The sequence below is a fragment of the Psilocybe cubensis genome, chromosome 3, assembly GCF_017499595.1.
Source record: "Psilocybe cubensis strain MGC-MH-2018 chromosome 3, whole genome shotgun sequence".
Lineage (NCBI taxonomy): Eukaryota > Fungi > Basidiomycota > Agaricomycetes > Agaricales > Agrocybaceae > Psilocybe > Psilocybe cubensis.
The window spans coordinates 3,471,040-3,498,900 of NC_063001.1; the positions used below are offsets into that span (position 1 = coordinate 3,471,040).

General features: G+C 45.5%; 6 protein-coding genes across 6 annotated transcripts; 2 read left to right on the top strand and 4 right to left on the bottom strand.

The window, feature by feature from the left end:
• Positions 1 to 333: 333 nt before the first annotated feature.
• JR316_0003958 (RNA-dependent RNA polymerase 1) lies at positions 334 to 4,327 on the top strand (the record flags this gene model as incomplete). The annotated part of the gene is made up of 13 exons (XM_047889727.1): positions 334 to 378; positions 438 to 570; positions 627 to 787; positions 843 to 1,088; positions 1,140 to 1,631; positions 1,680 to 1,779; positions 1,839 to 1,969; positions 2,022 to 2,703; positions 2,762 to 2,868; positions 2,934 to 2,975; positions 3,033 to 3,129; positions 3,182 to 3,497; positions 3,550 to 4,327. The coding sequence occupies 13 exons, from the start codon at positions 334 to 336 to the stop codon at positions 4,325 to 4,327; spliced, it is 3,330 nt and encodes a 1,109-aa protein (XP_047752101.1).
• Positions 4,328 to 4,561: 234 nt separating this feature from the next.
• JR316_0003959 (uncharacterized protein) lies at positions 4,562 to 6,193 on the bottom strand (the record flags this gene model as incomplete). Its single annotated transcript, XM_047889728.1, has 1 exon — positions 4,562 to 6,193. The coding sequence occupies one exon, from the start codon at positions 6,191 to 6,193 to the stop codon at positions 4,562 to 4,564; it is 1,632 nt and encodes a 543-aa protein (XP_047752102.1).
• A 468-nt stretch (positions 6,194 to 6,661) lies between these two features.
• On the bottom strand, positions 6,662 to 8,984 carry JR316_0003960 (Poly(A) RNA polymerase cid14; the record flags this gene model as incomplete). Its single annotated transcript, XM_047889729.1, has 5 exons — positions 6,662 to 7,222; positions 7,283 to 7,485; positions 7,542 to 8,149; positions 8,199 to 8,369; positions 8,422 to 8,984. 5 exons carry the CDS (start codon positions 8,982 to 8,984, stop codon positions 6,662 to 6,664), a joined length of 2,106 nt encoding a protein of 701 aa, XP_047752103.1.
• Positions 8,985 to 10,321: 1,337 nt separating this feature from the next.
• JR316_0003961 (FAD-linked oxidoreductase) lies at positions 10,322 to 13,015 on the top strand (the record flags this gene model as incomplete). The annotated part of the gene is made up of 18 exons (XM_047889730.1): positions 10,322 to 10,574; positions 10,632 to 10,666; positions 10,725 to 10,847; positions 10,900 to 10,986; positions 11,037 to 11,084; positions 11,135 to 11,152; positions 11,219 to 11,287; positions 11,347 to 11,451; positions 11,515 to 11,568; positions 11,630 to 11,787; positions 11,838 to 11,946; positions 11,995 to 12,174; positions 12,227 to 12,439; positions 12,489 to 12,611; positions 12,673 to 12,706; positions 12,759 to 12,810; positions 12,869 to 12,903; positions 12,969 to 13,015. The coding sequence occupies 18 exons, from the start codon at positions 10,322 to 10,324 to the stop codon at positions 13,013 to 13,015; spliced, it is 1,743 nt and encodes a 580-aa protein (XP_047752104.1).
• A 183-nt stretch (positions 13,016 to 13,198) lies between these two features.
• On the bottom strand, positions 13,199 to 15,668 carry JR316_0003962 (uncharacterized protein; the record flags this gene model as incomplete). The annotated part of the gene is made up of 3 exons (XM_047889731.1): positions 13,199 to 13,692; positions 13,759 to 14,523; positions 14,579 to 15,668. The coding sequence occupies 3 exons, from the start codon at positions 15,666 to 15,668 to the stop codon at positions 13,199 to 13,201; spliced, it is 2,349 nt and encodes a 782-aa protein (XP_047752105.1).
• A 393-nt stretch (positions 15,669 to 16,061) lies between these two features.
• JR316_0003963 (uncharacterized protein) lies at positions 16,062 to 18,689 on the bottom strand (the record flags this gene model as incomplete). Its single annotated transcript, XM_047889732.1, has 2 exons — positions 16,062 to 18,499; positions 18,557 to 18,689. 2 exons carry the CDS (start codon positions 18,687 to 18,689, stop codon positions 16,062 to 16,064), a joined length of 2,571 nt encoding a protein of 856 aa, XP_047752106.1.
• Positions 18,690 to 27,861: the final 9,172 nt, after the last annotated feature.

The window sequence follows — 27,861 nt, forward strand, 5'->3', positions numbered from 1 at the left end:
GCTTTAGTGATTTGATGTGCACTGTTTACATTCAAGCAGAAGGAAAGCACGCCGCCACCTACGAGTCTCCAACGGCGTGTCATGTAAGTTAACACGCCATCATGTGACTCCGTGCCTTCGTTTAAACTTTTTTTTGACTTGATTCGAAGTTCAAACTCTCTCCAAACGGCCATCAGAACTCAAAAATGAACGTCATGCCTTGAAGAAATTTATTGAGCTGCAGAACTGAAGTTATATAAGTTAAAAGCTTTTGTGCATGATGTGCCTTATATGCCCCCCTACCCCCTATCTCTAATATTCAGAGTGCACATTGGTAATTTGACATTGGTGATCATGTCGAACTTCAAGATGCAAACACTGGACCAACAACATTCACAGGTATGTTAGAGCTGTAGGCGTTCACTCTACATAGTCTTCTAACACCAAGCTTGTATTAGGCATCATCGATTTACGAGGGCGATTTGTCGATTATTGCTGATTATCGTGAAAATGCTGTCGTCGACAACGTGAATCCCCATCTCAAATCTGAACATCCTACCGAAGAACCTGAGAGTAATCGACAAAATCCAGGTCGGTGCGCTCAATGACGTTGCTTATGTTCGGTGTGGTGACTTTTTTGTGTTCAGTTACCGCCAATCCGAAAAGAAAACGTGAAAATGAGGACAATTATACGTTATCTGATGGGTCCATTCAGGAGTCAAAACGCGCAAAAGTCACTCCCTTCGCTCTCAACCCTATTCACGATTCTGGCAATTCTGCTGCTGGGAATGATCAGTTCTATTTTATAGTATGTTTTTCTAACAGAATGCGTTTGAACCAATTCCTACATTTTTCAAAAATAGGCACATTGCCCTCGTGTACAGGCCGCAATGAGGAGAGCCAAGTTACCCAGAGGCGCTCGGTTTGAGCTAGCGCGTCTAGTCTCGACCAACAAAATTAGCATCGACCAATTAAAAACGGCAAACATTATGGCCATCGAGGGGCCAAATGCACATGCAATCCCCGAGATCGAACATATGTTTCTTAAAGCTCGACGGAGGCACGATTCCCTATTGGACATTGCCTTTGCAAAGGAAATTGCAATCAATGTAAGGCTGTCTGTTTTTCTCTGTTTTTTTTTACGATTTGAACGATTACAGTCTCCGTGGGCGGAACTGGATCAAGAAGAACGCGCGCTCTCAGAGGGACCATATGAGGGCTTAGGAAACAATCCATCTTACCCTGGTTGGTATGGTGGAAAGGTTCAGTTTCGCGGACATCTGTCTGCAGACCGTGATAAGAACCAGTTTATAACTCAAAAATCCATCAGATTGGTTCTTGACAAGTGCCAACTTGGTTCCTCCTGTCGATTCACTCGAAGATTTGGATCGTGGTCATTCATAAGAGTCAAGATTCCATCGGATCTTTATTTCAACAAAAAAATTCAATTAGACGTTTTTTTTCGTCAAGGGTTTGTGATATGGGACCGCGTTTTTCGAGCTTGCTATGCAAAAGGTGACAATGTATTTTTATTTATGACGAATGAGAAATTACACTCTTCTTCCGGGTCTGGGACCTTTGAGGACGGACTATCTCTTGAAGGTTTCATAAATTGGCATAATCCTCTAGCGCATAATACCAACCAGGCAAGGGTATTCCGTGCACCTCCCCATTCCAGCAATTAACTAATTTCTGTTCAGTTGATGACAAAATGGGCCTCCCGAATGGTTCTCGGCTTTTCGACCTCAGTTCCTGGGCCAGTGATAGAACAAGACTGTATAATACTCGAACCAGATATTGGTGAGCAGTTTGAGTTCGTTCTCTCTCGTCAAGCAGGCAATAACCCGTGTTCATAATAGTTTCTGCCCAAAATTCCGATATGACTGATGGCTGTGGCCTGAGTTCCCGTATGGTACATCAACTGATTTTGAGGCAACTTGAACTTGATGTGCTTCCTTCTGCTTTCCAATTCCGTTTATCTGGGTGCAAGGTATGTACCACCACAACTTTTCATCTTCAACAATTAGTTAATGTTTACGTAGGGAATGTCCCTACTACGCAATGACCTGCATGATGCCAGTGACGATGACAAAAAGATATGGGTTCGGCCCTCTCAGACGAAGATTCAGTACGATCCATCTAAACCATTGGATCCCGCCATGCGGACTATCGATCTTCTACGAACACCTCATATGCGTTCAGGAATAAGGCTATCGAACGATGTTGTTATTAACCTCGCTGAAAACGGCGTCCCTGATCAAATCTTTGTGGACCTTTTCAAAACGACCCTCGAAGAATTAGTTACCGGATTGACGACATGGGATGGACCAGATGCAATGTTCAAGCTTTGGATGTTTGTTGAACGCGTCGGAGGAGTAGTTTCCAGCCGTCGGGCAAGGGAATGTAGAACTGAAGCTCGTGTTAGAGGATACTCAAACTACACCGCCGAAGAATTGGAAGAAAACCCTGAAGCCGATGATGAGGATGGGCTCTCGCTCGGCTCAAAGGACATGCGCTCCCTTCCATGGTTTATGGATGCTATCTCTGGATGCCCATCTACCCTTGAGGAGTTCATCTGTGAGCTACTCGACTCGGGTTTCAATCCTAAGAGCCTCCAGGTACTGCGCCAGAAGTTAAGGATGGTTGCCATTACAAAGGTTGAAAACTGTACCGAAAGACTGCGGTTCAATGTAGAACAGTCGTGTATTGCGTTCGCCGTGCCAGGTATGTATCCCAGATTTTAAATACTGCAGGTAATGTCTGTACTGACTTCCACTGTTAGACCCATATGAGTGCCTTGGACCCAACGAAGTTCAGATTAAAAGTTCTAGTCATAACCTTAGACTTAACGATGGATCATTAACCAATGTTATCAAAGGACCTGTCTTGGTGATTTTTATTCGCGTTATGATCACCAGCTTTTATCTAATGATATCATACGTTTCAAATCACAGGTTGGAAGAGATCCATGCAAAACTCCATGTGATATTCGCAAGGTTTTCCTTCGCCAGGTTTAAATTGGTTGTGACAAGCTTCGACTAACATGCCCAAAGGTTAACGCAGTAGAGCACTATGCTCTCCAACATTGTCTGGATGTAATTGTGTTCTCAGTACAAGGATATCGCCGCCTAATTGATTTGCTTTCAGGTGGTAAGTATGTATCTTGGATAATACCAATTTCTTCTTGACGTAGAGGGCACAGGTGACTATGATGGTGATCGACCGTTTGCTATATGGCTTGACTCCATCGTGACGGCGTTCAAAAATGCGGACGAGACGATATATGGAAATGAACCTGAAGGAGTCGATATTTGCTTCCTACGTGACAAAGAAACAGTCGGTGATTTCGTGGAGCGAACCAAGTCGATGAAACCTCCCGATCGAGAGGGCGCAATGCAGAAGTATTTGTTGAGCGGACTTGCAGACCCTTCATTAATTGGGAAATACTCTACCATGCATGATAATGCAATTTACACTCACGGGTACTCTTCATATAAATCCCGCAAGCTCGCTGCAAAGTAAGTAAATATATCTTTAGACCATCAAAGTTTCCTGAATTTTATTTGACAGGTTCTGTCGGGTACTTGATGCCCCGAAGACTGGATGGAGGATCAGAGAAAACACCTTGGATGATGACAGAAGGATATACGCCAGTACAGAGGGTCCGGAATGGAAGGCACTTCTTATCAGGGGGAAGAAAAAATCAACTAGAAAAAATTCAGGTGCCCCTGTCGGTTCGACCTCGAATTTGCCATATGCACAACGCGATCACAACAAGTTGGGGAGGTTTATTATGGACACTCTTGCAAGGAAAGCGGTAGCGGAAAGAGAACGAATGCTACAACAAGTCGACCAGTTTTTTGCGCCACTACCTCCAATGCTCGACACTGACCTGGCTGAACCCTGGCTCTCCGCCAAAAGGTGGGCACAGCAAGGTACTCCGGAGTTCGTCGACATGAAGATGAAGGATTTAAACCGGATTGCCACACACGTCGAAACCGTACACCAAAAACATAAACAGACACTGGCACAATGTTATCATGATGGAAGATCATTCACCGAAATGAGAATAGAAACTCGTCAAGATATGTTGCGAGAACGCTCTCGAGAATTTCACTCCGGCCCTTCTTTGGATGACCTTCCAACCATACCAGATCAAGATACCCTCAACCGTTTTCGAGCATCCTATGCTTACAAGTATGATTATGACTCATCTCCTGACAAATGGACTCGCTTTCCATGGGATATGGCCATGGGCAATCTCTGTGCCATCAAAGCCACTGCTCTAGGCCAAGCTAAGGTTGTTACTCGAAATTTTTACGAACGATATAAAATGATCAAGCATTGAATTTTTGACGGTTCTCACACCCTCAATAATCTAGCATTATATTTTTTGATTTCGACTCCGGCGTCGTGTTGTATGCATATCTTTGTACCTTTGTTTTATTGATTATAATTCAATACATACTTTACATATCGTTTTCGTATCATAATGTACCAGCATAAAATGTACAACTCTACAGGCATAGGGAATAGCATAGGATAGAAAAAATGAGAAGACATATATAGTAAACAGTTTGAGTCAAAGTTGATGGTCCTCAAGCCATGCCAAAAATGATAAATCAATATAGGTGTTCATGAAGCCCCCCTTTTCTGAATCTAGTACGATCTCTAGGTTGAATGTCCTTGCTAATGCAGTGAAAACCTGAAGATTTCCTGTAAAAGATGGCCCACAGCAAAGAACAAGATACTTGATAGGTACATCTAACCGTTGGCGCAGGGACAAAAAGTTGGAGAGTGGGTTGGGGTCTTCTTGTTTCCCAAGCAGTAAATATATTTGCACCATGGAGGGCAGAAGGATTGATCTTTCTGGATCGTGGCTGTCCATTAAGTTGTTCAAGGAATCTAATGTCTTCAAATCGCAAGTGATAGATTCCAACTTTGGAAATTTTTCCAAAAAAGACAAGATGGACTTTGCGGGGGGCGGAAAATGCAAAAATATTGTGAGGATAACAGTCGAAAAAGATTTCTCGGCTAGTGCGTCGAGGATCAGGCCAGGTAAACCAGGCCAATCCAAAATCTCATAAGATCCATTGATCTCCACACAAGTGTTAACGTCCCACTTCGGACTATGTATCGAAAAGGATGCGCCCACTTGTACATAGGAAAGGCTGAATATTTCTTCTGTTGTCCATTGCTGAAAAAATGTTGAAAGAGCCTTGCCCAAATCCTCAATTTGCGAGTCTTCCCCCACAGGAATGTCCCATATTGGAGACAGGTGCAACGAGCAATTCGTTGCAGTGCGCAAGCGACGCAAGACCGGAGTAAAAATGATGAGGTCGCAATTCGCCTTAAGACGGTTTAATCGAGGTAGAACAACAGTGCTGAAATTCACTTCAGCGTTGTCGTCCTCATGAAATGCGGCTCCGCACAGGTCCAATGTTTCTAGTTGAGGCATATGCCCAAGGGCGAGAAGTAGCTCCGCAATGGTGAACCACGCGATATCTAAATCCGAGATATGTTGTAGATTTTGAAACCAGGTCTGGTCAGGACGCATAAAAATCCGATCGAATTGGATGCCACGCAATCGGGGAGCATTGTTGGCAAAAAAGGGTGTTTCGAGATCCAAATCTAAATCTATGTTTTCAAAGGATACGTCCAAATGTAGCCATTCCAAGGCTGGTGATGCCTGTTGGAGAGCATTCCACACCTCGGTTTCGAAACCGCTGACACCTCCACGGTCGCAGACAAACATTCGACGAATCCTGCTCCATTCCGTGGACACCAGCTTCAAGAAAAATTTAACAGAAGGCATGTTCTCGTAGAGATCGCCGATAATGGTGAGAACACGGTTGCCTGTTCGCTTTAAGACCTCTTCCCTCCACTCATCGTTCTGTTGATCAAAACATTGCAGGTCGAGGCCGGTGGCCCAAATTGCAGGAGAATCGAGAAGGATGGCGCGCCATTGTTGGCATACTTGAGAAGAGTAGCGCGTGGTTGTCAAAGCGGCCATCGGAACAATTGGATGGAGGATTTCATCGACACCGATGTCCCTGTCGATATAGCAAGCGTCGGCATGTCCGTTCAATGAAAATATTATGAGGAGAATCTCTGTGCTCAATTTTGAAATGGCACAAGTTCCAGGCGTAGACAATTGTCCTGCGGTGTCCGAATGCCCATCGTGTTTAGTTATCTTTGAAGTTTGTGCTGACATCTGAGGTTGATTCGAGTTGATATGCGTGCCACAAGAGATTGAGCAGAAGAAGGTTGTTCTGGCCAGTAGAATCAATGACGGTAGAAGAGATAGTGAATGTACAAGGAATGATCGTTGATTGATGAAGTGGGCAGAAAAATATGCGTCGAAATGGTTGTTATACTTCAACAATGAACATGCGGTGGCCCAACACTTCCGTTTTAGCTCATCAGTGAGTCGGAAAGTTGATTTTCCGCAGAACGCAGAACTGACTGCAAGCATCATTGTCTTCTACACATGGTCCCATCTGCTACAATCATCAAAGCACTTCAATGGTCTGTATCTCCTGCGCCGTCAAGTAGAGTTTCTTGGGATCGACAGAGCATGCATTCTGGTATCTAAACGACCTAGTAAGTATCTACATAAATTTACAGACGACAAATAAGAATTAGCGTATGTAACATGAACCAGAACAGAAATTCCTCACGTCTACGTAGCGTCCGCATCGGCAACGCCGCCCCCAATGCCAATCGCCTTCGACAACCAATACGATCGCCGAGCATCTCTCTTTGGATCGTCCCTCTTTTGAAATCGTCCAGGCCTGTCCTCTTCATCTGATCCGTTGCTGGAGTATTCGCCATCCTCCAGCTCATCAACCTTGTTAGCATCCCCCCGTCGTCCGCCACCAAAGCTAAGCTCTTCTTCATCCTCATCATCGTCCTCAAGATATACCGTGTGGGAGTCTTCCTCACGCCCCGTCCTCCGCCGTTTCTTTGGAGGTTGACGTCCAATCGCATATCGACCGCCATCATCATCTCCAGTATGACCATTACGCCGGAGATGAGCGTCGTCGTTGTCGGAATCGCTTTGTCTGTCCCCGTTCTCCCATACAGATTCAATTACATGAGATGTTTTCGAATCCTTCCTGCGCTCGTCGTCCACCTCGTCATCGGAATCTTGAATGACTATTGGCTGAGGCTTCACTCCAAGGATATTGTGCAGGACTCTTCTGTCATATAACTCTTGAACGAGTCGCCGATGATTGATCGTCTACAAGGGAAGGTAAGTTTTTGTTCGAACTAATTTACAGAATAACACATAGTCACTTACCTCCTGGGTGATGCCCATGACCGTTGATAGGATACTTAAATCTTCAGGCTCGTAATGTCCTCTCAGTGGCACAGATCTTCCTTTGTGCCTTGAACTCAAGATTCCAGCACGCATATACGCTGTGGAAGTCAGAATGCCATGACATCCGGAGAAGGCGGTCCTGACTTTGTGGAAATTGTACGATCCACTAGATATATCATTGGCTACAAAGTAATGGTCAATGAAGAGAACCAAAGAAAAGATTCGAAGGGATACTCACAGGGATCAGCAGGATCTTCAATTGACAACATATTCCTTTTGTACTCGGCATGCCATCCTCGTTGCCTTTTATTGAAATAGGTTCCACCATCCCTTAAAGAGATCCCAACCTCGTCGTAGTTGAAATGGTTCCCATACAACTCGAAAAACTCCATCACCAACACTCCCAGATTCTTTTCTGGGTCGATTTCCCCTCTCCGAATCTTGGGATGCATCTGCAGGAAACTGACGGCGAGGCAAACAATAGCGTAACTCCCCAGTCCTCCGGTGTATACTTCATTCATGCTCCTCTGGCTCAAGAACGCCTTCGTAATCATGACCAGGCTCCGTAAAGCCTTGCTTTCCTTCCCTTTTGCGCTGGGTATCATGTCCTTCAAAAAACCAGTGATAATCTGGCCTGAGACGAGGCCATTCCCTTGGTTGATGCTAATATCAACTTTGAATCGTCCATGGGTGGTGGTAAATTTGACAATGGGGACTTTAGCCTTTGCTATTATGGTAACATGGGAGGTTATTCCGTGGCGTTTCAGAGCGTTGGCCATGACATGCAGGACGGTAGCCTTGTCACTATAGGCCATAGAGTCTGAAAGTACAACCAGATCGATATCGCTGCATTCATATCAGCGTGTAGATATGCATTCACGAGCAAAGCACTTACCCAAGAGGGAGATACAATTTTGTTTGATAACTCCCAAAGGGAAAGACTACAGCGTCGGGGAAGGCGGCGGTAACGCATTTTGTGATTTGGGAAACAACTAACCCACGTATCTCGTCTTCTACGGGTGTCGGTGATATCCAATTCACGAAGGCATCTACTTCCCAATGCAACCTACGAAAATGAACATCGGCGTCAGACACATAAAACAAAATTTACAACTTACATCTCAGCAACGTTTTGACAACGTTCAAGATCTAATCCGTTAACCCAAGGAGCTTTTCTAGACGCTGCATCCACTCTTTGCTTTTTGTTTGCATAACCGTCGTCGTATTCGTCATGTCTCCGTTTACCAGACGACCTTCGGCTTGAGTCCCTCTCATCCCTGTCCCCGCCTCGATCAGAATCCCTTTCCCTCATTCTAGATTTATCCCGTGCCCGTTCAGACATCGTAGAATCTGGTTTGTTCCTGTCATTCGTCTCTTTTCGTTCCTCGCGTCCCTTTTCCTCCTTGCGTGTGCTAGGACCGGCTTCCTCGTCAGATATATCGGAAAATGGTATAAAGTCTTCGTTTTCCTCAAACGTTGTTGCTTTATCGGATGCATTTTTTGCGGTTTTTGAAGACCTCTTGTCTTCCGGTTCCTTCGTGTATGAACCACTATCTTCACGAGTACTCTGTGCTAACCTTCGCGCTGCCCGACGTTCCCTGCGAAATTTTCGTCCTGAGCTCCGACTATCCTCGTTAGCATTCTTGCTGCGCGAAGAGCCTTTGGGAGATGTTGGTGGCATATTTTTTGGATACCGCAAGATTTTTGCAAGGTACTTTGCCTGAAGAAATTGACGCCGAAGACAAGACAAAAGTCATGTCCTTCATTGTGATAATCACGTGACCTGACTTACAACGCGTCGCGTGGATGATACTGACGATTAGACATCGCCAATATATTATCGAATCACGTTTTGCCAGAAAATAGAGATTTTGTCTTCGCTGGATCCATAAAATGACCTGGTTTGCCTTGAGCTTCCCAAACACCAATTGCGAATCCGTGGAGTCTGAACTGCACAACCTGCGCGACGATGGTCGTGAGAAATACGAGGATGGTCATGTGACCAATGTACATCCAAGACTCCCAGACTCCCTCTGATCTAACTCTGATTCGCCCAAGCTTCGCCCCCCAGCTTGTGTTCAATCTTGTTCCAATTCCCACAGTATTCCCGCTTCGAAATGGTGTGACATTTGCACCATGCAAGCCTTGCCAGCCAATGGGGTTTTTTAAATCAAAATCTGGATCACTCAAAGACTCCTTGCTGCGCGCCGCACTGCAATCTACTATAATTTGAGTGAAAATAGAACATTCAAAATCACTTCAAAGCTGATCAAACAACAAAATTTTGACACATCTCGAGCTTGTTTCCCAGTGAGATGTTCCGGCTATTATATACATCGAATCTTACTCACATCCTTTATATGCATCATGCCTGCTCAACTTCAGATATGCCAATTCTGGTCGACTGGTTACATCATGCGCACGCGTTGGAAATCACTCGGCTGGACCTCACATGCTCATCAAGACAGTGAGCAACTTACCACGGGTCGTACACTCTGCTTGCAGTTTGTCACTGAATCAGATGCTGTTGCAGTCGGTACGTCCAAGGTATCCAACCCGTCAATAGCCTTATACTTTGGAACTGTATCCTTCGACTCCGCCCTCTTTCAGCCTCTACTATAGCCCTAACCTTCTAAGGTCGGACTACCCATATCGTAAATGGCACCTGTTCGCACATTTTTCTCGGGAATTTGGTCTTCATATTTCCGCATGGCGAATATTGGGACCGTCTACCTTTTTTGGCTCCCAACAAACTGCACCAGCGGCAGGACCCTTTCTGTTCGATACAGGGTCGTCCCCGATCTGACACGAATATCAACAAACGTCTTCACCTGCGACTCGACAAGCTACATCCAAATCTAACTGTACAGCATTTCATTTTTAGTCATGTCTGAGCGATATTATGAGCGGCAAGTTAATCTTACCCGGGCCTTCTCGATGATCAAACTCTGGAATACCCCATTCTTATACGATATATATATTTGAGAGACTACTGTAGACAGCTCTAACCTGCTTACCATGGCTTCTCAGTCATCCTTTGCGGTGGGGGCATCGCTCTCCTTGACTCCGATAACCTTTGGCCAAAGTCCTTTGTGCGGCTCTCTTGCTCCGACTGCTACGGAATGGTCAGCCTTAAACGAGACCGTGGAAGGACGTTTGTATCACGGTCAACCCTGGGCAAAATCATGTTTTTCGACTTACAACGGCAACATTGTTCAAAGGAACGAGGACGAATGTAAATATGTCCAAGAGAACTTTTTCAACAGCCACGGTGAGCGACTATTTCGGTGCGCACATGGATCCAATAATAAACTCTGATCCGTCCCAGTCAACCGATCTCATGCCTTTGGTGCCTATTCAGCTGTGAGATATCTATCGCAGACTAGGTTCAAATTTTATATGAGTTTAACCTTTTGTCTAGACGCAATACGAAGGGTGTATGGCAACAGGAGAATCTTGCGTTCTAGACTGGCTCAACCCATCTAACCCAGATTCGTTTGCTCCTCCGCGAGATTGTTCTCATGGAGCGGTATCACCATACTATGTAAGACGACTCGTTTGTACATCAAACATCACGACTGATGCGAATACAACAGATTGACGTCCGAAAGAAAGAAGACGTGATCGCAGCTTTCAAATTCAGCAAAACGCAAAAGGTTCCTCTAGCCATCAAAAACACTGGAGTAAGCACTTTAATCATCGAAGTAATTATTCCTTCTCTTACGTTTAGTAGCATGATTTCTTGGGACGCAGTTCAGCACCATATTCGTTAGGCCTTTGGGTAAGGTGCCGTTCTTCATCACAAATAACTTATGTGCTAACAGCATACAGATGCATAACCTCAAATATGTGGGTTTGATTAATTCTCTGCGCGTCGTTTGATGCACGCAGATCATTCAACTTGTACTTTTTCAGATCTCGCACAACTCGGAATTCATCCCTGAAGGGTGTCACATTTCAGGACAGCCCGCTCTGACCTTCGGAGTACGTCTGACTTGAACAAATTGCCCAGGCTGTGGTCTAATACTGATGTGGTTATTAAGGCCGGAACCCAGTTCTATGATATCAGCGAGTTCACAGACAAGCACGGGCTTCAAATGGTCGGGGGCTCGGACCAATCGGTTGGTGCTGCAGGTGGTTGGGCGCAGGTATGATACAGCCGGAGCAAATCCTGCGTGTTGCAAAAACTGAGCGCTCGCACATGGATTTAGGGAGGTGGTCATTCTGCGCTAACTCCAGTATACGGAATGGGCGCTGATCGAACGGTAAGCAAACGAAGAACTCGTGCGTTTTACTCACGGCGGCGACTAATTGTCAATTAAACAGCTTCAATACAAAATCGTAACTCCAGACGGAGTTTTCAGGACTGTAAACGCATGCCAGGATGAAGATTTATTCTTCGCCCTTCGTGGTGGAGGCGGAGGTACCTTCGGCGTCGTTTTGGAGGCGACCATGATGGTTTCGCCGAAAGAGTCCTTTAGGGTGTAAGAATTAATTCGCTCTTGAATTTCGTTTCACTCACGTTTCAATTTAGTGCGAATATCAACTGGCCAGTCAGTAACCAGAATCTGCAAGCTGTCCTGGATATTTTCCTCGATAATATCACAATAATTGCTGAAAATGGATGGGGAGGGTATCTAACGGTACTTCTGCGTCCATGCTATCATTTCTATACTAACCTAATTACTTAGCCGAGTAGTGGTAATCTCGTCTTCATAACTCCAACTTTGGAAATAGAGGACGCAAAAATTATGATGGAGCCTTTAGTTAAGCTTACCACTGAGCTAGGGGGAAGTTCCTCGGTTACCGAAGTTGATTCCTACGATGAATGGTTTAAAGGCTGGGTCAACGGAACGATGGGATCCCAAGACGTACGTCGCATGATTCATTCGAATACAGATCACATATGTCCTTTTTATGTAGCCTGTCGGATTACCAATAGCCTTGGCTAGTCGTCTGATTCCTGCCAAAAATCATGAAACCGAACAGTCGCGCCTTGAGCTGCGCGATGCTCTAATGAACGCCTTTGCCAATTCAGCCTTCTCTCAGATTCATATTACCACACCCTACGGCTTCAAAGGATCACAGGGCTTGGACACCAGTGTACACCCGGCTTGGAGGACGACTCTCTATCAGGTGGGTCTACCCCTTTTGATGTAGTTCTGGATTCTAACTTTTGTTTAAGGTTATACTTGTCAATAGCTGGTTCTGGGATGCGACAAATGCCGACAGAGAACTCGCCTATTCACAATCAACAAAAGCAGTGAATTTTCTGCGTGATATTACGCCAGATGGCGGCGCGTATCATGTACGTATTTTGGTTCTATGTTCTGACATCGCCTCTCAATATCAACCTCTCCAATAACCAGAACGAAGCTGACATCCACGAGCCTAATTTTGAGGGTATACTTTCTTTTGAACTAGTTCCTTGTTTGAAATCTCACACATCTCGCAGAATCATTTTGGGGTGGACACTATCCACGGCTATTAGAGATCAAACAAAAATAGTAAGTTCCTTACACGAATCTCTGCCACCAAGATAGAAACTAATACAGTTTTAACTAGTGATCCAGAACATCTTCTTGATTGCTGGCACTGTGGTACGTTTTGTGTTCAGTTAAAAGTATAGATGTCAGCTACACCCTCTAACATGCCTTGGGTCTAGTTGGTTGGAAAGGTTCAGAAGATCCTCAATATCGTTGCTATATTTAGCGTAGATGTACTCAAACTTTATAAACATGGAGTGACAATAATATTCAAGCGCCCATTAATTAATAAATTGCAATTCTACCGTCCGAGATGTACAGATATTAGACCGTTTAAATAAATCCCACCCTATCGGATACACAGATGAACAGATCAAGACAAAATTATACTGAATATTCAAAGAAAAGGCTATAGACTCTTCTCGAGTACATGAGCAAGCACTACCTTGGGTTTCAAAATCATATCCGGGTCTGAAGTCGAAGCCTTTCCATTAGCATCAGCTGGCGAACGTTGCAGCCCAAAGCCACTGATAGCAGCAACGAGTCCCTGTTCTGCCGTTGCTCCACTGGCAGGCGAAGCCTTCTTGTTTCGCATTGTATCGCAATGCGCTTCCTCCATCCACTTCCCCTGGAAAGGGTAATCCAGACTGACGACAGCAATATCGAGGTCACCGCAGATATCCTTCTCAGCCAGGGCAGTGCGAAGGTCGTACGCCATCTTGACAAGCATCAGCAGTTTAGAGGTAAGTACATCTCCCTTGGTAAGTTTCATTCGGAGACTACCAGCTGAAAGAATTTTGAATAGATCCTGAGCAATCTCAGTGATCCAAGTACGGAATTGACTTGTCATATTTGTAGACATATCCAAAATGTTGATTTTGCCACAACGGACGGCGGTACTCGCTGTGGGTCATTAATTTTGTCAATTATAAAGCAAATGAAAATTCTTAGCTGGATACTGAAACTCACAAGTGACGACATAACCAGAACTAGGGTTTGAGGTTTGCGAAGACAGGTCGATCAGAAGGTCCGCAAATGATTGGCGTCTCGGATACGACCCCTCAATAATTTGTGTACACCAATGAACCATGAAGGTCTCCAAGGCCACCTGTACAAGTAGATATCTTAAGTTGCCGCTCTGTTGCTGCTGCATCATCCTCGTGATCGTCTCCCCAACCACCGCCTTTGAGCGCAAGATACTGGCATTGGACCCTACAATATGTGATCGTTCTATTGATTCCACAAGCTGATTTGCTGTTTGGAGTATCTCCTCGTTGAGGGCAACGACGGCGCCCACAACCTCAGCGCTTGCAGTCTTCAACGCAGCTGCCTTTGCACTACGTCGAGTGGGGCCATATGCCCCTTCCATTCTAGATTCTACCTTTGATTGGGTCAAATTATCCAGCCATCGCCCGCGACGTTCTGCGCGAGCCACACGGTGATGCATAGCATCCAACTGGCCTTGCCACTTCTGTTTTTCCTGCTTGATAGCAGTAAGTTCCATCTCGCTATTATTCACCTCTGTACGAAGACTGGAAATAGTCTGCCTTTGAACCTCATTTTCTGCAAGAAGGACGCGCACGTGTTCGTTGCTGGCCTTGAGCTCCTTGACTAGCCGGGATTTCTCCCAGGTGATCTGGGCTGTGACTCGTTCGGCCTCCTCTCTGGTATCCTTCAATTCGCGGAGTGTGCGGTCGAGCAGGTCTCTTAGCTTGGATTCCTCTGATTCAGCGTCTTTTGGTCAAAAGTGAGCAAAGTTAAAAACAATCGATACAACCATGCATCAGACCTTGGGAATACGATTTAAGGTGCGAAACGGGTTCGCCAGATAATGTATCTGACGCGGACGCAGTCTTTCTAATGGCTGGGTTGATACTACTTGAAGATTGTAACCGCCGTAGTCGTCCCGCTTCCTCCATCTTTTTGGCAAATGTAGGGTCGAGTGCACGCATACCAGTTGACACAGATGGGGCATGGGGGATTGACGGGAATGAGGATGGAGTGGATTCAAAAATGGGCTGCAACATAGGTGAAGAGCTGGGAACCCGTTTTAGTGGTTTTGTATTCGCCGGCTCCGCATCTTCAGGCTGTGTATGTGGCAGGTGTGTTGACAAGTCGGCGTTGATATTGCTCACAGCAATGCTATGGAGAAAAGTGGGAAAGGCTGATGGGCTCTTTCGTGTCCGTACCTTGCCGTTAGAGTCAGCTTTCCTCATTCGATTAGTTGGAGTAGTTTGCAAGCCTTTGGAACCAGAGGTGGAGGGGAGCGCGGGGTCATTCTCATCACTAGTCAAAGGAGGAGTCATGTTGGAGTTGGGAATGGAATTGGTATCTACAAAACTGCCTGGCATAATTGACTCAGTCGATGTAATGGGAGAAGATGAGACCATTGAAGTTGAATCATGGTCGCCAGGAAGTTCCTTCTCCACTGTTTGGTCACAGGCCAATTCGTTCGCCAAGGGTGCAGAACTTCGACTATTTGTTTTGGATGGAGGGATTTGTTCGAGCTCTACTTCACAAGAGGATGCCTCTTCGATTTGAGGGACGGCTACGGAAATAATGTCAAAATCGTCTACACTTTGATCTGATTGCTCTGAAGTCAGTAAGTCGGACTCGAACTCGGTGTCTGCGATCTTCGAGGTCTCGATGTTCTCTAATACGATCGAGGACGATGCCGACTTTAACGATGGAGCTTCTGATCCCTCGGATAAGCCCCCGGTAGGGAGAGCCGACAAGGAAACAGGTATCCCCGTAGTAAGAAAATCATAGATTTCGGAGCTGTCGGTTACGTTTGACAAAGAAGAATCTGAAGGATCTTTGAAGGATGAGTGAATAGGTTGGCCCACAGCTAACGCCCGTCGTATTGTAGAGCTGAACATCACTTCGCAAAAGGTTATCGGGTCGGTGGTAGGCCGATGTACATGCTTGTTCAGTGGGGAGGATGTTAAGATTAGCGCCCGTTTGCTTCGTTCTGCCACTACGGTGGCAAGTGGTACTAGGAAGAGACTAAGAGTGTGGTCCACGTGGTACGCCAGCCTCGGCCTTAGTGCCGTTTAATATGTCAGATTCAAAGTCAGAGATTAATAATAAGTAACTTGGTTTCTACTATTTAGCAGAAGTGCCGGGGTGGTAATACACGACGAGGTTACCTACTGTGACCTAACTATCTGACTGGACGTACATTATCCCAGAAATATACATAATACATTCGTTCGTCACTCGAGCCTCAAGTGCTCTTGTCGTAAGACAGTGGCACAGTCTTCACAAACGATCTAGTTTGAATTTAGCGCGCTGGTGATAACCACTGTCGGCTTTAAAATCACTCGACTACGGGGGACTGTTTCATTGGGTTCCTTTTCCATGACCTCCAAGCCCAGTCCAACGGTACCGACAACCACTGCATTTTCCTTATTCTGTTTCCCTTCAGCTTTCATGCGAGGACTCTGCTTCATGGTATCCGTTTGAAACAGAGTATCAGATGAAACGACGAAGAGCTCCAAATTTCCACACAAATCCTTCTCGGCCATGCAAGTCCTAATCTTATACGCATCCTTGAATAGCGATGTAAATCGCTTTTTGAAGCGCTCTTCGTATTGGTTTTTAAAGACCAAGCCACAGGTTTGTAAGATGCCAGGGAGGTCATCGAGAGCCTCCTGTGCCCAAGCGCTGTAGTCGCCCCTGTCGCACTGGGAGATTACAGCAGTTGATTGACTGCGTATTGAATGGCGATTATTTGTTTTACATGCACCTGCGACTGAACATGGAAGAGTGCCCGCTGCCAGTGCGACCAAGACATCCGCAAAGGTTCGTTGCTTGGGATACAATGCATCGATGATTGCAGAGGTCCAATCCACCATAAATATTTCGAGAACCAACGATATCAGCGTCAAGTATTTGGACAACTTCACGGGGACAGCTTTCTTCTTGAGTGCCGAGACCAATGAATCACCTAGAATATGGTTTGTGCGCTTGCTCTCCTCAACCGGGGGCGATGTATAGTAGAAATAATCCTTGTCGGTCAGGTCAGCGGCATACTGGGCAATAGCAGCGTTGATATCTTCAACATATTCGACCAATTTCGAGTATTCTGTCGAAGATGAATGGTTTTTACAGCGCTTTATATGATTGCTGCCCAGGTCTCGGTGCACCTCAAATTGATACACGGATAGCTGATCCATGGATCTGTTATGTTTCTGAGCGATCCTTAGCTGACGCTGAACTACGTTCAACTCCTGTCGCCAAGTCCGCCTCCTGGCCTCGGCTACCTCAAGTCTTTCCTTCATATCTTCAAGTTCTATTCGTAAATTTTGTTTCTTCTGTTTTGCCTTTTGGAGACGATTTTCCAGATTTTCGTTTTCTTCCAACAAATCCCCAACAGTGGATTCCAGGTCAGCTATAGTATCCTGCTCCCGCTCCTCTGCCTCGATAAGTTGACAGGTTGCGGTCTTCCATTTTTCGAGTGCATCATCCAGCTTTTTCTCTACATCGTCTTTCTGTAAAGATAAAGCCAAGATTCGACATTGAGCCTTCAGAAGGTTCGTTGTGAGGCCCGAACCCACAAAGCGGGCATTCTTTAGGTCGTCGTTCAGATTTTCGATACGCGCATCCAAGGCCTGCCTAGTAGACTGCGCTTCTGTAAGTTTACAATGCGTGCCCTTCAGTCTGAGCTCGACTTTCTCAAGTTCTGTCCTAAGGGTATCGGTTTTCGCCAAAGTAGATGTGTGTTCTTTTCGAAGATCATTGAGTTCAGCACGCACGAGGAACTTTGCATTTGTTTCCGATGAAACCAAAGATTTCAAACGCGAGCTCTCCGTTTGAAGTCGTAAGTTGGCCTCAGCAACTTCGGAAGTCCATTTCTCCTCCTGAAGCCGCATGCCTTCCATAGCATATGATAAATGATCATCGCACACATGCAGACGAACGGCGAGATCCACAGTGGCATCTACAGCGCTGCTGTACAAGCTGTCCAGTTCCTCATTCGCCTGTTTCAACATCGATATCGTGGTGCGCGCGTCCATCACCATAGTATCCGTTAGTTGCAAACGTTCTACCAGGATAGCATTCTCCTCGTCCAGCGCGTCGCTTTTTTCGCGATAGGACTCGGCCTGACCCAGCAGCAGCTCCTGTTCAAGCAGGTTCAGCTCAGCGACCTTTCGATGGGTATCCAAAAGCTCAGAGTATTCAAACCTCAGCCGGCGATTGGCTTCCTGAAGCTGTTGAATCTCTACAAGGTAGGACTCTGCATGAGCCTCCTTGTCCGACAGGATATCCGTTGTGTTGTTGAGAGACGATGTCACATCCCCAACAGATGTTTGAAGTCCAAGATTCTCCTCAAGCAACCGGTCGCGATCTCTACGAAGAGAGTCAACCTCCTTCATTAGGACTTCGATGGTAACAGAAGCGCGCGCCAAATCAGCGTCCTTGACTTCGATCGCTTCAAAGAGTCGCTTGTTTTCGTGGCGGTAGCACTCCACCTGTTCGGTCAGAGTGCTTTCCTTGGATATGTATTGAGCCATGCTTTGCTTCGCCGTATCCAGTGCTGAAAGAACCAGATGGAGTTCTTCCTCAATTGCCATATGGTTTAGGCCACACGCGTCATTGTTAGTGTGATTGGATTGGGACGTGGGCGTGCCCTTGAGAGGGTTAAGAGTGACGGGAGGGTAAGGGGACCTGTGGCAGGTAGATTTGGAGTAACTTGGTCCATAGGTATCTAGTATGCAGATGACGAGTCAACATCGAGGGACAAAAAGCGTTGAACACAGCTCACCGAAGCGGACGCCACGGTTCTCCTTATCAGGAGTAATTCTGTGAGATAGATCAATTGATATTTTCCGCGTATGCCATTGAGATAGTGATTTGGAATCAGAAAAACGAAATGCTGTTCTTGAACGAGATGGCATTGTCTGCCTTGAACGTGACGAAGACAATGATATTGCTCTGGAATTATGGCCACAGTAGGGTGGGCTGCGTCGTCTGGATTGAACAGAGTCATAGCATTTATCCCCAAGTAGCATTTTTGCCAAAGAAGAACGGGTCACCGTCCTTCTCTCACCAAATGCTCCTCGAGCACAAAGGCGGACTACTGTGCACGGACGACTGTTGGTTGGAAAGAGCGCTCATGATCTGGCGGATCGCAATCAAACTCCGAAACAACTCCGCTTCAATGTAATAGGGGCTTCGCAGGCATTCGAACCCTTAAATTCCGACTTATACTATAGGCAAGATACGGCGAGAGGAGAATAAATGCGCTGGGAGAAAAGACAAACGCACTTCGAGAGGCACTCTCCAAAAGTGTAAAAAGTCTTTCCAATTTAGACTAGATCAAACAACGCCTGCACCGAGATTTTGAAGATATTTCGTCAGATCTACAGGTTTGAATGAACAAATGAATTACCTGAAAAATACCTGTAGACATGGTATTAGAAGTTTCGGATAGATCCTGGCCATATATGTGGATCTGATGAGAAGTCCAGCAACAGGTGGCTTTGAAGAAGTGTCATTGGACAGGACAGGGGTCAACTGTCACCGGGAAAAGAGGAAGCGGGAGTTGCAGGTGCGCGTTTCTATCTTCTAAACAACAACCTAGAGCCGTGCGTGATCATGATAAGAGGTATACGCAGATAATACCTCACAAGCATCATGTGTGAGTATATGTGCGTCCGGGCACATGTGGATGGGGTGCACAAGTGGCGAGGTTCGTGACTAATATGCCAAACATACTGATTTAGCTTCTGGTTTTTTCAACGCCAAAAAGAAAATGCCAGGTTAATGAGATTCTGCTTAACTCAGATCCAGTGAAATCTTAGAGAAGATCCGCCATGGTTCAACTCACGAATCCAAATCACGGTTGGCACGCATGCACGTTGTTTTGAATGGGAGAATATGTCGAGTAGAATTGGAACGCGAGCCCAGAGAAGTTTGAGTATGTGGTCGTTGAAATATAAAAGACAATTACAGTTTGAATGCCTTAATTTGACTGTAAAATAACACCAAGAAGACACGGCCAGTCGAATTAGATATTGCTCGATGCTTAGCCGGGTAGATACTCGAACCATCTTCCAGTGAAGCAAACCAGCAAAATCTCGTCCCAATCTCAGGTCGCAATTAGTTTGGCGTTGGCGGATCAACCATCAAGGTAATTAAAAGCTGATATGCTTCAACGAGTTATTGCATTAGAAGAAAATGCGCCCCTTACAGATCCATTTCAAATCTCGAAGAATGACTAAAACTTGGAGTGATTGATTCTACATGCTTCGTTGATCTCAATCAATGCTTTTCAGGGAGCATTTGAAGGAGATTACAATGGCACGGTGAATGATCCACCGTTAAATAAGCCCTCGTTTATAGCTTCTGAGCGACTTGGCCGAGCTCATGGCGACACAAAAGATCATTTCAACGTCAAACAGTGATAAGGAAACCATAATCAGTATTGTGTATTTCCTAATCCCATATACTGGAACGACGCCGTACTAGATCTTACCATTTGAACTGGTTTGCTGGACTAAGGTCAAATGCATATGTGTGGCGCCAAGTATCTAGTATCAGCTGTCGTTCGATTCAGGTTAGCTTTACGATGTCATTCATATCATTTTCATGCTTACCACCCGCCGTAGTGAAATAACATCACAGCGCATGCTGTCTACCTTTCAGCTGGCTTCTCGATCGAGCTTTGCATAATGGGTCAAAGAGAAAATAATGATATTAGTCCAAGGTTTCAGCAAGGTCGGCCAGATTCAAAGTGAATCCGCCACGTTGGTGCACTTTACTGCAGAAATCAACCAAACCACAAAGGTGGTAAACTAGAAGGTGAGCGAGACACGACTAAATGGGCCACCAGACTACCTTTTCTGCAGTCAATTGGCGACCATCCGTCCAGTGGAGTCAAATAAAGCCTGGAGAGAAGGCGGGAGTTGCATCTGTGCAGTAAACGAGGCCTTGGCAAAATTAGTCAATGTCAAAGGCGTTGCCATATCTCCGAGTGATACATAACGCGTATGTGCCCATTAAACAGAATAAATCGAGCTTCTCCCGAGGACACTAAGAGGTTTGCATCGTGCAGAGATCACGGTGTTGACGATGGCAGCGGATGGTTGCAATTGCACGGTACTTTTGAATTGTCACCTAGTGTAAATTGTTCCGTCTAAAATTAGATAGCAAGCACACCGCACCAGTCAAACCCAAATAGAGAAGTCGTCCATGATTTGCTATAGCAGGGATAGCTATGGCTGTAGAGCGTCCCGGAAGAGTCGGATAGAGGTAACCAGAGCTGTTTAGATATCTCTCAACTAGATGTTGTAGCATTCTATCCAGAGTACCAAGAATCATGCCTCCATATCCTGTGTGGGCATCTGCTACGAACCATCCCCATTGATGGAGTGCAGACTAAGTCCCGACGGAAGTATGTAGCTGTAGACCACAGAAGGTTCCAATAACGACAGAATGCGGAATCTGGGTATGGGGTCGAGTGCCAGTAAAAGATCAGCTTCGTCATATTTGATGAAATATGGAGGATACGAGCTTCGAGAAGGTTTGCGAATGATTAAGGATGAGAGCAAGATATCCTAGAGGCGCCATGTTAGTAAAAATTGGCAAAAAATGCCTATGAGTAAACCTGTGAGTCAGGCTCAGTCAGCAAACGAGCTAGTTCGCTATGACGCCAAGAGGACATGATTATGCAGCTCCGCTGACGCAAGCACAAATTTAGGACCATGACGTACCGCGTTCTTACGCGCTAATGATGCGCGCTCCCGAAAATGGCAGCCTAATCGCATCCGGATACTTTGCCGTAGAAATGCGTCATTGTGGGCAAATTAGAATGTTGGACACAATTCGTCAGAACTCTATGTTTAAAGCTGACTTGGAGCATGCGCTACAATGAACGGAATATCATCGTAAGACTTTATTTACTCATAGCTCTATCATATGTAGGCAGACGAACCGCTGGGGTAATAACAGGCACAGCATACCATAGAAATGAACTGCGGTTTGATACGAGACGGTCAATGGTGACCAACGGATAGGACGGAAGGAAGGAAGGACATAGTCACGGGTCAATTCGAATAAATGGTTAGAGCTTTGCATACTGACGCTTTTCCGAGCCGCCCGGATGTAGAATAGCGGTAGGTTCTCCAGCAGTGGTAGTGAGTGTACAGCCGCCGAGACATCCAGTGGGGGCTCCGGTTGCTGTATTACATGTCAAAACTTCGACGGAGACCATTTTAAAAAGAAGTGAATGGGGTAGTTACCCCAGACTTTGATTACCGAAGGTTAGATTGACGTTTTGAGGCAGTAGGCCTGATCAATGTTCAGCTTAGAGAACTCTTTTGATGGCGCGTAAGAACCATCGCAGTCGGAGAAATGAGTGGCCAGCATCTATCAATGGTTTCGAGTAAGTAAGCGTAGATGATTTGAGCAGTAACCAAACGTCGAATATCAGAATACAAGTGTTTTACTCACTAGTAGTGACCACGGGAGGAATGAATCAATTAATAGCTTGCACACCCAGACATAAAACAAGTGTTGCGCCACAAATTTCACCGATTCCTGAGAGCAATGTTGTACACGGTTGAAAATATTAAAATAAGATACAGTGTGCGATGGACTGCAACAAAAAGGTAAAAAAGATGATTCCAATGGCAAGGACAGCAGAAGCAAAAAGATGCCAAACATCGAATTAAGTAATGCCAAAGACGATATTCCACCCGAATTATGGAAGAATGGCCAGAAAGTTAAAATCCACTTCACGAACGAGATACTCGCACTTTAAAGCATCATCGACCTAAACACGACTAAGCACTAGTTTCCGCTGTGAGTCCTATGAATGTATCCACAAAACATCAAAATGAAAGAGAATGCCTATGTGCAAGAATTGAATCGCCTTTGTGCAGAGAAAAATGAGCGGATGAAATTGAAGAAAGTTGAAGAAGAAAGCCATTCTTCAATGAATTTTGGGAACTTTGATGGTACCTATGATTCTTCCATGGAGAGCATCGGTAACCAGACGCCCAGAAAGATAGCCTGTTCTTCGTTTCGATGGTGCTAATGCGGGCAGCCACCAGTGTCGAAGAAGTATACCAAAGCGTCAGGTTGCAGATTGTCAACAGGAGAGACTAGAAAACGCGTCTAATAGTCAATTTAGATGTTCAAGACGTTTAGTTTTCCCTATCCAGTAAGGTTTTATTAAGCATGCATCCAAAATCGTTCCAAGAATCAAATCATCCACAAGAGTGAAGCACGGCTCACGAAGATGTCCAGCTTGCTTAGTGCCGTACATGACGACTAGTACAAGCATTCTGGGCTTTCCGATTTGGTTCAGCTCGGCGTGGATAGAAACAAACCAAATCGCAGAAAATCCCGCGAGAACATTCGAATTCTGGAATCCGCATCGCGAGCGTGGCACTGCGCATGTATGCCAACACTAGAAAGTGACAGACACCGCAGAACACCGCAGAAGGGGCTGAGTCCTGGCTGAGATACGGTCATCGTGGGTAGCACATCCGTGTGTCGTGGTATTTGGTTGCGCTGACAAGCCCCCGCGTTCTCATGCGTCGGCGCAGCTGGGAGCACAGGGAAGCAATGCTAGAGAAAAGCGAGAAACGAACTGAAAATGCCCCGTTTGCAAATTGCCTTGAGCGTGGGAAGAAATCCACAAATGATTACATGTGCGCTTGCCGAGACAATGCCGAGGGCGGCCTCCTCTGAGTCCTTATCGAATGACGGTTCTAATTAACACGTCTAATGGACCAGGACGACTTCCGGCTCACACAGAAGACATTTGTCGTACATACGGCCGAGAATTCAATAACTTGTAACCAACGGGTTACACAGTCAAGACCATTCTGCCCGCCAAGTGCTATGCGTGCTTTCTAGGTCGTGTTGGGGATTTCAAACTTAGAATTCAACGGTTAATGACTCAACGTGGACAGACAGATGAGACAGTAAAAGTATCATAGAAGACACCAGAGTATGATCAAGTCTTATGGTAACCAAGGCTAAAAACTTTGGCAAGTTATTTGACCAGTGATATGGGTGACTGTCAAACTTCGAGTCACTTGGTGAGCTGAGCGTGGAATCTTATTGCGTTTTGATACTACTCGTATACTTGAATCCCACCTCATTCACTTGGTGACTGTCTTGAATAAAAATTATCAACTCCGTGTACTCACTGGGTGGGTACAGAGAGAGGAAACGCAAGGTCGGATTTCTGCAAAACATATGCCAATACTCTCACGTTCAGATCAGTTGCACACGTCTGCTGACTGGACTGGGTCGGAAAGTTGCATACCTGGGGTGTAGATTATTTATTAACCATCAGTAACGATAGGATTTGACCATACACACCATTGCAAACTGGCACGGTCGGTGTGAAGGTCGTGACCGAAGATAAGAGCATCAAATACTCCAGTCTAAGGTGATAATAATGTCACTTATCTTACTCTTACCCACAATCAGACCCGGGATCCACAAAACGCTTCGCATCGTAAGAGAGTACTTCAAATGAACTCCTGAACTATCTCATCTTGGGCCGAACGATTAACATGTGGAGGTCATCAAATATGATAAGGCCAACTAACCCGAGATCGTTCGTCCCTGCAATTTTGGATAATAGATTGGAGGCTCGGTCAGCATCTACCGAGGACCAGAGAGGGTGATCCATGGGATATATGTCAGCATTTCTCTGGCTTTACCTCGTTGCTAACTCGGCATCCGCCGTGAAATAAGCATCGACCAATCACACATGCGGTTGCCCCGCGGCGGCGGGGCGTTCGGTCGTGGGCGGGGCGCGAGGGTGGGGCGCATGTCGACGATATCCCCTACAAGTCAAAAACTCCTCGGCTCAGTGAATCAAACTTGGTTCGCAAGTTCAAAACCCACTGACGAACTACTCTTTGACCGAAAAGCAGTATTTTCGGAAATGCGCCAGGACATGCAGCATGTCTCGCTCCATGGCGCCATGAGTTGGGCGTAATACGGTAGATTTTTAATACAAGAAGCGTCAGCGCGCCTTCGTATTGGAGTCGGTAGAAAAACAACATACATATGTCAAAGAACAGTTCGGACAAAGCAGTCCTCGGCACCGGTCTAAAATGACGTTTAATTTGCTGACGTCTTGCCAGCTGTGCAATAAGTACTGTTCGCTGCCTTGCCTATGTCTTATCTGTAACAATATACAAGCAAAAGAAAGTTCGTCGAGAATATATCATTTACTGACATGCGGTGACTATTAAAATGTCATTCAATGTCGAATTTTCGGTGGTAAATTCAAGTGCTATCACACCTCGGATAATAATAGCATTAACGATCAGTGGCCAACTCTCGAATGCTGATCCTGAACGCTCAAAATAAATTTCAAAACGGGTTTTAATTTTTCTCGCACCCAGATTTTCTTTCTCTTCGCGTCGAATGCAGTCCCCATCCCGAATACTGCAGTATAATTGAATGGGACCCGGTGAAAAGATTTCACACTTCCCTTCAGACCACCGAGTAGTTTTTTTTGATGTCAGGCTAAGTCAACAGGAGTATAATGCACTACAGACCCTAAAATATAGATGCGGCACAGTTGAATGGCGCCATCATTGAATCATGATGAAGATTTGCTCCAACTGCACCCAGAATAAAGACGTACTTCAGCATCAAACGTTCAAAGACCAACAGTTGAAGTTGATTGAAGAAGAGAACAGTCACAGCGGCGCAGGTTCGAAGTAATGGGATGACTTTGGATTGGCTTCCTTTGCTTCAGTCTGAAGAGCATCAAAAATCATGAGATCAGTCAAGCAAAATTTGCATATATGGTTCAGTTTCAAGTCCATGGGTCGCTTGTCCATTGACTAGAATCGCTCGAAGATGATAGATATGGGTTGCTAGCCTGTCGATTACAAGTATTTGAAGCGGGTCAACCATCAAGGTAGACTGAGCACGTACTAAGTATAAGGTATTACAACGTGTGCTTCATTCAGGGCTAGATGCTCGTATAGTCCCTATCTTAGTCGATGCATATGCAGAGACCACGGTAAGGGGTCTTCGGCGATGCTGTGTGGGACCCAAGGCCGTGTCCGCCAGCGATCAACATCAAAGGTGGAGAAGTCGGAAGATAGGGGAGTATGTGGGGTCGGCCAAAGTCAAATCAACTCATCAGTTCACTTTGAAAGTCATTCACACTGAGGGAAGACTTGATTCATGCGTTCAATTGGAATTCGCGTGTGTGTCGGAGGATGCGTGTCCGAACGCGAGGGGACAGGAAAGAAGACTCGGGACGCAAAACAATTCACCCGGAATTCGGTCGGCAATATGAAATGTCATACCTCATGCTCGCTCCTAAGTGTTTGCAAAATGAACAAAACGAGTCCCGACGTAAGTTGCAAATCCTGTGCAGAAGATGTGACGGGGAGCGAAAGGTGAAGCTCTGAAGACTGAGACTCTGATTCAAGAAGAAAATAGCTCATTGAGTTCGAAACACATTGATTCTCTTAATTGTCCAGACTCACGCTGCACGCACGATACCAGCCAATTTATAGCTCTGTATGTGAGAAGGACGACAGTTCGATGATTCGGCGATAATCGCAGCATACATCTATTTATAAACGTTCATTTTGGTGGCTTAAAATAAAAAAAGCCAGGAACATCGACTTCGTATGATCAACAAAGTCGTGACATCAAAAAAATCGATAATTTGAGAGTGCCGGTCTTGAATGAATGCCTATACACAGAGAATTCGAAGTCTTCGCGCGGGGAAGGAAGTGGAGCATTTTGAACGGGCGTTGAATCAGGCGGTTTGCTCGGTGACTGCATCAGTGGATTCCAGCCATAACATTGAGCGCGGCGACTGCCGATAACCTCGGCGACGGGGATGGAGCCTCGCAGTTGAATGTACCACAGATGACCTTTAGATTTGGGGTTCGTCTCCCCAGTTGAAGTGAGGTTATCGGAATGGTCGGAAATTATTATGAGAGAGATAGGGGTTAGGAAATGAATGTAATGCGCGATGTTTCGGCGATGCCTAGCATTGAAAAAAGGAATGAAAGGAGGCAGGGAAAATGGAGGACATGCATGAGGCGATGTTTATCCCAGAGGATAGATAGACTTGGTGAAAGGCAGTCCTGGTATATTGCGTTTCACTAAGTTAATCAATAAACAATGAAGCAGGAGTCTGGAAAGTAGGCGCCCATTGGGACTGTATATGTCTGCCAGATACAGTCGTATAAGTTCGGTAAGTAGATATCGTAGAAACATGGATGCATACCCAGATGGAATGCAAGTTATTTCATTAACGACTGACGTAGACACCATGTTAAGCGCTGAAATGTATCACTCACATTACCTTTCCGGAGCAATTGATTTTGTTGGTTGCTGGGTGAGAAGCGCACTAAAATCTAGAAACTGTATGGTTCAGATCCTGATTATTATCCATAAAGAGAATAAGAATAATCAAACGAGAGGAACATTCCTTGACTGATAGCAGCCCAAAACTCGATAGAGGCCGAAAAATTGATCAATCCAACTTCTTAGTGAACCAGGGTGAAAAACGATAGTATGGTAAATTATAAAAGAATGCGCATCTAATCAATGCATAAGATTTAAGGTCTGTGGCGTTATCATCACCGCTTGGTGCAATGTCGACCTGCGTAGTATATGGAGAACAATGCGAGCTGTTAGGATGTTGAAAGTAAATGTTCAAAAATAATGACTGGATTCAGAAAATGTCAAATACTCATCACTGTTCGCTTCCAACCCTCTACACGTCAGTTTGTGTGTTCGCAGACAGAACTGATAACTTTGATACTATCGGCCCAGGCGTAGATTATTCGGAATCCAGACGTAACTAGACCTTCCGCATCTTGCTTGGTCTACTCAGAAGCGGTCTGCTCACATGCCGAAGAGAAACATCACATCAGAGCCCGGGAGCAAATCGCTTTCGATCGAGGAAACCCAAGACAATTCATCGACACAGAACCAGTCAGAACCTCATTGCGCTGTGGTCCCTTAATTTATCCGGCTGGATGAATGCAAAAGAAAGCTGAACTGAAATCTCCCCAAGGCCAAGTTCGAATCGAACGCGAACGGCCAACAAACACA